The sequence below is a fragment of the Sinohyriopsis cumingii genome, chromosome 9, assembly GCF_028554795.1.
Source record: "Sinohyriopsis cumingii isolate HCF-2022 chromosome 9, ASM2855479v2, whole genome shotgun sequence".
Classification (NCBI taxonomy): domain Eukaryota; kingdom Metazoa; phylum Mollusca; class Bivalvia; order Unionida; family Unionidae; genus Sinohyriopsis; species Sinohyriopsis cumingii.
In genome coordinates, this window is record NC_142969.1 from 110,949,749 (window position 1) to 110,961,634 (window position 11,886).

Below are 11,886 nucleotides of genomic sequence, written 5' to 3' on the forward strand. Positions count from 1 at the left end.
CATGGACATACTACCGTTTGGATTCATCAATAAGCAAATACAACGTGTACACAATCTCATAAAGTTTCAAGTCTACACTTTCATAATTATTGCAGTAATTCGATTTGCTACATAAGTCAGTGGCAAGCAAACCATGCACACAAGGCACTATTTCTCTGAATATCTTCTGAACTGGGTCAACCGCAAGGGGTAACACGTGACATGAGACCTTATACTTAGCAATTACACATAGAAACATCAGCATAAATATTTGTTTCAGTAAATGTAGACAATTATTGAGTATGTTCCTAAGAACTTGTCTGGCATGATCTACACGAGACCTAATTCTTTTCTTAAATTCGCCATCGTTAGTTATACAATTTAAAGTTCTGTCGGTTCACACACAACATTCCTGAGGCCACGTGCGTGGCATCCCCTGAACCATAACATATAATATTCCACCCTTTCCCTCCTTTCATCAAGAATTTAAATTTGGGTCCGCACAAAAGATCATTTCAGATTCAGAGTGTTTCACTATAAGCATTTTCAAATTTTAAAAGAATAATAATTTGCCAACTTTTTAATTTACAATTTGTAAATTGCTGGCTTGCTCTTATACTGAGACCTCGTTCGTTCGGAATAGGTTCCAGTCTCTGTGAAATTTCCGAAACTACTTGTGTCCTGTATATTCTAATTGGTTGAGATATACTTGTTTCCACTTCTTTCTTTCAGTCAATCAGTCAAGTACATCAACATTAACGTCATCTTACGGAAATGATTGATCCACTCAGTCAGTTTTGTTTTTGTTGTTTCTTTATTTTGTTTTGGTTCCTTTTTTAACTTCGGTGAATTTCACTCCCCGAGCATATTGCTGCTTGAATGAAATCAGCTACGTCATTTTGAGTTTAGGCATCTTATTTGACTGTACATACATGTATTCATTTCTGAAGAGAAGCAATTTTCTTTAAACAAAACGTGTCGTGTTTATATTATAGCCTTACAAGTGAAAATGCATCGTTTCAGTATATGTTGAAATTTATGTATTACTGTAAGGAAGATATTAACATAATCTTGTAGCCTCAAAGGATCTAATTTTCCATAATAGTAACGATTTCTTCATAATTCGATGTTCTAGTATCGTTTTCAGGTTGAAACAATCGGAGATGCGTATATGGTTGTATCTGGAGCCCCTGAAATGACGAAGTATCACGGCCTCCATATTTGTGATATGGCGCTTGATATGTTGGACACAATGCAGGATTTACACGACCCGTCGACAGGAGGCACAATGAAGATAAGAATAGGTAATCTCAAAGAGAACAACCATAAACCTTTTCCAAAACTCTATATGTTTAAGATATTCGTCTATTGTTATTTTTATCGTCAAACTGTCTTAATTACTTTTAAAGTTTGTCTAAATTGCATCATTAATCAAGAAAATGTTGCTAAGACTTCGTCACTATTTCGAGAAGATGAAAAAAAAAAAACATGGATACTTAACATAGATACGTTGAGTATACAAAAAACGCGGCTATATTTGATTTTCTTATAACTCCAGGCATTCACTCAGGGAACACTGTGGCCGGGGTGGTTGGGATAAAAATGCCTCGGTACTGTTTGTTTGGCGACACCGTCAATACGGCATCAAGGATGGAAACGAATGGAGAGGTACCGTGCTATAAAAATCTGTTTGTATTTAGTCAAGTTTACTGCTCTCAGTTCATGAAAATAAACTGTGCTCAAATTTTGGTATCGTTTATATTTGCACACAAGTATTAACAACTAAGAGAGAGAGAGAGAGAGAGAGAGAGAGAGAGAGAGAGAGAACGCGTTTATTGAAGAGAACTTCCACTTTTCAGTACGCTAAGCATAGTTTGAAAAACAGGCAGATTAATTCTTTCTATAACTCACGTCAATGAGGATATTATGTTTTTGCTCTTGGCTCTGACCGCAATAGCGGATACGGTTTATAATAATTTCGTTCGTATGTGTGTGTGTGAACAAATATATGCAATTCGATAAATATCAACAAAACTACCTATATTATTACCTTCAGTAACCCGATCCATTTTCACTTTCATCACTATTCAGTGAAACCCAAAACAGAAATAGCTCTGGGCGGACAGAGTAGTGTCCAGTCTACAAGAAGACAGCATTCTCATTCTCTAAAAGGAGTTAATAACTTACCACTGTGGTGCAAAATGTCACATACAAGTAATCTTGTCGAGTGAAACTATGAAGACTTTTTGTTGTTGTCGTATGGTTTAACGCCATTTTTCAGCACGCGATAGACTATACATGGCGGCCAGTATTACTGGTGGAGGAAGAACCCGGGAAATCCCCCAAGAGAACCACCGACCCTCTAGAAGCTACTGGCAAACTTTCTCACATATCCACATTGGCCAAATCCGAGACTCGAACCCACGCAGACGGAGGTGAGATGGCAGTGATCCGTAACGGAGAGCGCTTTAGACCACTCGGCCACTCGCGGCCCCAGCTATGAAGACATGCCTTTCGACTTGTAACAGCTTATATATGCTTTCCTTTTATTCGTCCTCACGCTTTCCTTCGTATTCTCACATATGCATAAGTGCATGTGTATTGTTGTGGAACTCCTCTTATACGGTTAGAGATGAGACATTTTAACCCGCTTGTATGGTTATTCGATATTGCAGATATGAATAAATAACGGGTCGAGGGAAGGGAATGAAATACAAGGAAAGAGTTGCAAAACGAAACGAAAGCCACTGGCCATTTAACGCTTAATAGCTATTTCCATACATTAACTGATTAACCCCTGAGAAATCGTTTCTTTTGTGCCAGAAATGGTAGTAGAAAACGCATTTCGGGAGTTTATTATAAATACACTCTAATACATCTACCTACAAGAGATTTTCCATTTTCCATTAGCCGGATGCTTTACTGTATAAGAGACATTGTTTTAGATTGGATATTTCGTTTGCACATGTGCAGAAGGGTAAATGTTGAACAATTTTATTTATTTATTTTTATTTATTGGACCAATGATTTTCGTATTCCTGCCACTTTTTGCTCTAAATCTCAGACATATCAAACCTTTTGCAACGGTTCACCTGTTTGTGTGCAGTTCGGAGCGGTCTCTTTTTAGATCTCAGATCAAAATTTCTAAAAGCCTAACTCCAGTTCCAAAAAGAGGTAATTTTGGGCCTGAAATAATCGGGTCTCAAATTTAGGTTTTAGCGCCGTATTTTGTAATGCGACCAGACAGTTTACAGTTTTTGGTATCTTAGTAAAGCTATATCTGTCTTCTTTTGTATAATACCACCCATTTTGACATATCCTTATTAACAGTACAGAGCTCAGAAATAGGGTACATACAACCTCATGACGTGTAGACGTCGCATGCGGGGTTAATGAGTTAAATAATACACACAGTATAGTGATTTCCATTACTTCTTATCCATTTTTAATCTACATTTTTCCATTAAATTAATTTGTTTTAAAGGTCACCAGCCATACTCTAACATTTTTCTTTTGTACAGCCGATTTGCATTACATAATTAAAAGCAGTTATACACGCACAAAAAGAAAACACAAAAAATTATCAAGTGTAAAGAAGAAATAATATTAAAATTACTCGAAAGAGAAGTTGTATACATCGCTGTTACTTCCCCTTAGGTACGATTTTCCAACAACAGAGAACGCCAACCGGAAATGACGTACATTTATCCCCACAAGACGAAGTACATGCTTCTTGTTGTTGAAAATGAAAACACTATAAACTATAAACTTTGAGTAGGGAACATTTAGATGGAACTATTGGAAACTAATTTACTGTTCAGCTTTATAGTGATGTGAATGCACGAGGTACTAGATTGTGTTGCTTTAAAAACTGTTCCATTGTTTCAGTTTATTTTCAAAATTACTGTTAATATAGGTAAAAAGAAATCGATGCTGGCTTTCCTAAGTCGGCCGATTTTATTAAAAAAAACAAACAAACAAAACACATATACAAGAAAACAAAGGAATTAAAGTTGGTTTTCTTATCTCGGCCGACTTCATAAATCAAAACAAAAAAATACACAAAATCGGCACACTTAAGAGAATTGAAATTCAATTTATGTTGTATTGTACCGTGCAGTTGGGGTGGGGCACAAATTCAACACAAAATTATTTTGTTTCTTAAGTCTTGGGACATATATCTTTGATTACAAAAAAGTTTCTCCATAAGGTCTTGGACAGGAATTTTGTTTTTATCGTTTCCCTATATGTATATATACGGTACTATAGTAACTCAATTCTGTCTGGTTCATCTCAATATCTACTCTAGCAACTTCACAAAGTTCAAAACACAGCTGCTCGAATCATACTTAGAGTACCACGATCAGAGCACACCTCCCCGCTGCTCTGTACCCTACACTGGCTATCCATTCGATCCAGAATCAAACACAAAATTTGTTCTCTGTGCTACGTTTCATTGACGGACTCTAGTCCAACATACCTATCTGACCTCAGCTATATGTACACACCAGCAAGATACTTAAGTTATTCTTCTGACAATCGTATACTCATTATTCCCACTATGAAAACAAAGTCACATGGACAGCGTTCTTTTGCATACCAGGGTCCAGCAACGTGGAATAAATTGTCCAATGAATTTAGACACAAAGACACAGTGATCCCATTCAAGAGTGCTCTCAAAACTCACTTATTTCGACTGCAAGAACAAACTTAAAGAACTAATAATGTTTCCTACCTTAAATATTCTCAGTATATTTTTTATGTTTTCTAATTTCATGGTGTTTGTGTTTGTAATTATATCATTAAATATGTTTTTTATCTTACAGGTGTTGTCTAATGTTGTAAAGCGCTTAGAGCTTCTAAAGATTAGGTGCTTTACAAAGTCCTCATTTTATATATATATATATATATATATATATATATATATATATATATATATATATATATATATATATATATATATATGACTGATTTTACAGACCTGTACACCTCTAAATGATAAACGTTCCAGAGGAATACCTCATATTTCTTTTTTTAAATCCTTTTGAGTTCATATTGGTTATAATAATGCTAAATAAAGAGACTGATCAAAGTTTACACTCTGCACATTCAGAAAGTATTATGATTATTTTAAATATTAATATTTTACATAGACATTAATGTGGGGAAATTAAACACTTGAATGGCCAGGTTGTATTGGGGGGGTAAATGTACGTCATATCCGTTTTTGGCATGCGGAAACAACCGATTGTTCACAGAGATTTCCGAATAATTTTTTCATGTAAAAAAAGCGGATGTTTAAGTCTATCTAAACATTTCATGTTATACACTCGTAACAAATGCATTTTTTATGACTATAATAATATCACACGTTTGTACAATGTATGACCGTTAAAGTTAATTTATATTTTTGTTTTCATTACCAGGCAATGAAGATCCATATCAGTGAGACAACTAAGCAAGAACTAGAGGAACACAAATATATCACACAGGAACGGGGAACAATAACAGTAAAGGTTATCAGAATCATTTTCTTATTGATATCTGATATTACTAAATGTCTTGTGCTCAAGTTATTTACATCTGCTAGATAGACATATTTCTCTCTGTGTGTCTCTGTCTGTCTGTCTGTCTCTCTCTCTGTCTGTATGTATGTCTCTCTCTCTCTCTCTCTCTCTCTCTCTCTCTCTCTCTCTGCTATTTTGAAGAGATCCAGACTGGTTCGGCTCATTTTTCATCTCACCAGAAGGCTGTTCTCAGTAATAAGTTAAAATTAACTCTCATCCCATCTGTTTGAGGCGTTCTATATTCTGTAATCTTATGCAAAACCTCGACCTAAGATTTATTATTGACTTTGAACGTATTCTGTTTAGTCTTCGTCTAAGATTTATTATCGACTTTGAACGTATTCTGTTTAGTCTTCGTCTAATATTTATTATTGACTTTGAACGTATTCTGTATAGTCTTCGTCTTATATTTAACTTTAGTATTTATCATTATTATTATTATTATTTATTATTATTATTATTATTATTATTATTAATATTTTTATTATTATTATTATTATTATTATTATTATTATTATTATTATTATTATTATTATATTAACGACATCATTATTATTATTATTATTAATTATTATTATAATTATCATTATCATCATCATCACTATTATTATTATTATTATTATTATTATTATTATTTATTATTATTATTATCATTATTATTATTATTATTATTATTATTATTATTATTACAGGGTAAAGGCACGATGAAGACTTACTGGCTAATAGGAAAAGTTGACTCTGTTGAGAACTATTTTTGTCCATTCAGCAGTACTGAGCTAGAAGATTTCCCAAGACAAAATGAAGACGATCTACAAAAGAATAGGGACAATTTTTACAGTCCTGTATCTTTTGATGACATTAAAAAATCTCACAACAATCTACATACATCTGCGCATACGAGTCCGATAAAAAAGGCCGTAAATATGTTTTATGAGAAACAAACGAACGTGGAAGTTGTTAATGGCAATTTAGATTACGGTCTGGAGACCAGAGGCAGCCTGGTCAAAGAGAAAGAGTTTGGCATTATCAGAAACTCGATATTCAACAACGAGAACATTCAGCGCATATCACACGAGAGACACAGAAGTCAGACATGCATACTTCTGTAATTCCACCAAAACATGTCAACCTGAGCATGATATGCCTCAGAAAAGTACAATCGACTTGTTGTTCACTGTTCGAGACTCTACAATTCTAAAAGAGTTGCTGTTCCCCGTTCGAGTCTTTACGTACATGATCGTGACAAACCGGGCATATTTAAAAGCAAATCTTACATATAGGGTTTCCCTTATTAAATCCGTAACAATTTCACTTCCGTCCATCTTGGCCGCCATTACTGACATTAGACAGAATGTGCAGTATTCTTCTATACCGTATGACTCTTTTGACCTTGATGCTGCTCGGAAGAAAGAAATAAAAACTTTCTTAGTTTCTTTGGACTTGTAGAGATTCAAATTTTCTCTGAAAGAGAACAAAACACGACTTCGAACAGCCAACATTTTCTAATACTCAAATTCAAATGGCAGGAGCAGGGACGACAACGGTGTCATTGAACTGGGTTGTATAGTTGTAATTTTTCATCGCCTGTAATTTTGTTTCCGCTTAACCTCTAAAGAATCTTTTTCATCTGGATCTGCATTCAGTATACTCTCTGAGCACGTTGCCAACCTTGAATCATACTCTACGTGTCGTGTTAGATCGAATACTTTTTCGCAGAGAAAGAATATACCTTTGATAATCATAGCTCCACTTATGCATATAGTGACAAAATCAATATGTATTGGTCTAAATAAGCGTGACTTTAGTTACTTGTGCCCGAATCGTTAGTGCAGTGTGATAATTGCCAGTGGAGCGCGATAATCGTTAGCGATGTGCGATAATCGTTAGTGGGGTGCGATAATCGTTAGTGGGGTGCGATAATCGTTAGTGGAGGACGATAATCGTTAAATGCTATTCAATAACCAGCCACACGTGGTCAACAAATATCGATGTCGCCTAAGGATGTGCTACCTTTAGCTGTTTCTATGCCTAATTAAACAGAAAACTACCTCGTTATATATCGCGTCCATATGGAGTCTTTGCAATACACTGTTTGCACCACTAGGACTGAACATATGTTTCTCCTCCTAATGTAAATATATCTGAATGGCGATTGCTGACGTTCTGACATACAGTTTACAAATTCCGTTCGCCAAATTTGAACACTTTGAAAAAATCTGCTACAAGATTCCACAAATAAGGATAGCCAATCAAATATTATTAAATGTGGCCCCTGATGTTACAGTATTGCGCACGAGAGCACGTTTAATGGTGTTACATCATTGCATTCGTGGACACTCATTTCTCTCAAGGCGGCAGTATTTTCAAACCATTACGCGAGTGCAGTTACAGCACAAATCTTGTGACACCAGTCCTATATTTTTTTATTGGCTTGTATTTTAATAGGTATACTGAAAATTTCTCTTAAATCCCATGATTTTTTTCTTAAACATCAAATGATTCTAAGCAAACTTTCTGAGAATCTAATAGTTCACGACAATATGTTTCCAGACAGTTGTGTGACTATTGTGCCTGGACAAGTGCCTTTTGTCCACCACATTAATTACTAACGACTTGAAGCATTATATTTTATAAAAAGATTTTTAAACTCAGCAGTGCTAAAAAATGAGCTTGAAAAAATCTTTGAAAATGTGATTCTGAAACACAGATAATCTGGCTTTATAAGATATGGGTCATGTTGATCTATGGAATATATATTGGCCTGTTGCGGTTACCTGACCTGAAAGTTTACCCTAATACTTTTGTATGCATCATTGCAATTTTTTTTGCCCCGGAAAGAAAGTTCTGAAACGTTCCTTCGTGATGGAATCACAAAATATATCATACTGCTAGGTATTCATGTCCTCTTGAATTATTTGAAATGCTTGTGATGAATTAAAAAAAGGCTGATTAATCAAATTATGACATTTTGTGGCCAGCCAGTTAACATGCATATCAGGGTCTGTGTCATAGATTTTTACGGTATTCCATGAGAGTTTTGTATTCGCTCGCATTTTATTAAATCCCGATTGATTTTGTTTAGCAATGCAGTTGTGTTAAATAGTGCAAGGACGGCTGATTCTGAAAAATACTCAACGCATATTTTAGTAAGTTTTTTTTTTCGAATGTGTTGTCGTTAATTCAAACATGTCTGTCTCGTTTAGAACAGCGACAACATCATTTAAAAACCATCGTCATAATTGAGTTTAAATATTTGAAAAATATTCTTTCAGGAATTTTGTAGTAATCTTTCACTAGAATGCATCCTCTTGCCTTTACTTGACCTTGTCAGTCGCAGTAACCTGTTATTTTATGCAGCGCTCAAACTTAGCAAAAGACAACAGCATGATGGGGATGTCCACCCTCTTGCCAAATAAATGTTTATTTTTATCTTGCCGCCTATGAAATCTAAGACGTATGCGAGCTGAAAGAAAATTAATATTTTACTAACCAAATTTGTAAGGTGTGTGCGCGTGCGTGCCTAAGTGTGTGCGTGTTCGTGTGTGTGTGTGTGTGTGTGTGTGTTTGCCAGGATATTTCTGCATTGATTTACTAATCATATTCTATATTTTTACGAACTTAAATTTCTCTCTTTTTAACAAAAGCATGTACGATGTCTTGGATATCAGCTTTAAAACTAAAGACGGGAAAAGATGTTTGAGAGAAAAATGAAAAATATAATGCAACTCAGGTCATCCTACCCCACCTATGACTTGTTTCTATCAGACCAGTACGTGACGATTTCCTGCGTTGTATCAACGTAACACGCATATCAACAGTGAAACCCATCACAATGCAACAATATGCACGAAATGTCGCATCGATTCGAAGAATTCACAGCATTTTACATAAATAGGTTCAAAGAAAGAAGAGCAAAACAAGAAAGTTGATAACAGAGGTATAATGACTTGTATAGTCACATAATGAATTATATAGTCATCTAACGACTTGTATAGTCACATACTGACTTGTATAGTCACCTAACGACTTGTCACATAATGACTTGTATGGTCACAAAATGACGTATAGTCACCTAACGACTTGTCACATAATGACTTGTATGGTCGCAAAATGACTTGTATAGTCACCTAACGACTTGTATAGTCACATAATGACTTGTATATTCACCTAACGACTTGTATATCACATACTGACTTGTGTAGTCACCTAACGACTTGTATAGTCACATAATGACTTGTTTAGATACATAATGACTTTTATAATCACATAATGAATTGTATGGTCACCTAACGACTTTTATAGTCACACATAATGACTAGTATAGTCACCTAACGACTTGAATAGTCACACAATGACTTGTATAGTCATCTAACGACTTGTAGAGTCACACAGTGACTTGTATAGTCACCTTACGACTTGTATAGTCACATAATGACTTGTATAGTCACCTAACGACGTGTATATTCACATAAGGACTTGTATAGTCACCAAACGACGTATAGTCACATAATGAATTGTACAGTCACCTAACGACTTGTATAGTCACATAATGACTTGTATATTCACATAAGAACGTTTATAGTCACATAAGGACTTGTATAGTCACATAAGGACTTGTATGGTCACATAAGCACGTATTTAAGATAGAATACTAGTTAAGAAAGTCAGTTTTACGTCTTAGACATTTGGTGGAGAGTGTTCATAGTATTACACTTTTTGCTACGAGAATACCAGAAGGCTTACACACGCTTATGGTGTCTATACGCTTACTTTCGCGTTTGCAGTTATTAACCAGATTGTATGAGTATGTTGAATTAATATAAGCAATGTTTTCAAATGAATTCGGATAAATGATATTTGGTTGTATTTTTATTTTGTTGAAGAACAAACAAATATGTAGCAATTCGCTCATTTAAACCTCTGGTCTTCTTAGTCATCAATCATTTTTCACGTTTATTTGTCTAACAGTAAAATTATTGTTTTATGTCCAATATAAGACAAGCCTCAAATATCCTTTCTAACAGAATTACCAGCAAGTTATCCAAGCCCAGAATCGACTCCATACTTAAAGCCGTATTACTAGAACCTACAGAAGGAGTATGTCGATAGCTTTGAAGTTCCTCGAGCATGTATAAAAACAAAATCATGAAGAAATCCGATATTTTGCGATAACTGAATTACGACGATTTGCTTTTTCTCATGCTGAAAATGCAACTTTTCAATAACCCAGGTCCATATCAGCATTTGTTTGCGGTCTCAAATGGCGATATTATCTACTATGGTTATGTAAAGAAAGAACTCTGCTCCGGATGAAGATGTTAATCTTCTCTGCTTCTTCATTCATGTTCATCGGATTTTATTATTACAAACTTTCCAAAAGTCATCTTTGCTATTATCGTCATAGTCGTCTCACAATTACTTTTTATTTTCACCTTTGTCGTCATGGCAATTGTCGTCATTATCGTCCTTTTATTAGTGCTGCCATCATCTCGACAACAACAGAATCAATAAATTGTATACATCGTTGTCGTCGTCATAATTGTCGTCATTATTGTCAGCATTACTTTAAAAAGCAGGTCTAGGGATATTTATTTTATAGTATGTTAAGTAGATATGTTTGCATCATGTCGAATATATACATGTTGTTGATTTATTTTTGTAGAATTTGCTCACTGACCATTATGTTTCTATTTTTAATGAATATAGATAGTTTCAAATTTATGCATTTTATTATCAATTAGTTTGTATAAAATATAAGTAATATTTATTAATTGAAATGCAGCCATGAACACTTTACTTTTTTAATTAAAGAGCAGTCTACTCATCCTGTTGGTCCAAAAACAATAAAATATTTTCTTTAAAATTCAATCGGCAAGATTTTTTTCTTGAAATTTCCCCTTTCAACACAACGCAAACAGACAATGGAATACAAGGAATACGCGTACTCTGGCTAGTGGGAACTATCTGTAGCATTATATATGTACGACTAATTTGCTCTTGGTTTGGCTAGACTTATTCTTGTTTTCTATATTTGTTCAAACAAATCTTTATCAAATACGTATGTGCAGATGTCACCACTTTGACCGTTTTGCACTGTACATGAGGGACGATATCTTGCATGGAGAGCAAATGAACCGCTACCAGACATTGTATACTCACGTGTTTGTTTTCAAATGACCTATATCTTTTATTTCTGGCATGTAAAGTGCACAACTGTTAACTGGACTCGACTATAAGAATGCCTTCTTTATATCTCTACGATGTCAAATGACCCTACTGAGTTATATCATTAGGAGGTTGTAGGCCTAGTTGTATCCTTACTGAGTTATATCATTAGGAG

General features: G+C 34.7%; 1 protein-coding gene across 4 annotated transcripts in view; it reads left to right on the forward strand.

Annotated features, from left to right (window-relative positions):
• The window catches only part of LOC149792469 (soluble guanylate cyclase 88E-like), a 501,393-nt gene extending 489,979 nt beyond the window's left edge, over nt 1-11,414 (forward strand). For all 4 annotated transcript variants that reach the window (XM_089971051.1, XM_089971054.1, XM_089971052.1 and 1 more), the window contains 4 exons: nt 1,127-1,283; nt 1,538-1,647; nt 5,406-5,495; nt 6,239-11,414. In XM_089971051.1, the coding sequence (XP_089827177.1) occupies nt 1,127-1,283; nt 1,538-1,647; nt 5,406-5,495; nt 6,239-6,655 (774 nt within the window). In that variant the 3' untranslated portion in view covers nt 6,656-11,414. The remainder of the gene's footprint in view (nt 1-1,126; nt 1,284-1,537; nt 1,648-5,405; nt 5,496-6,238) is intronic.
• The last annotated feature ends 472 nt before the right edge of the window (nt 11,415-11,886 follow it).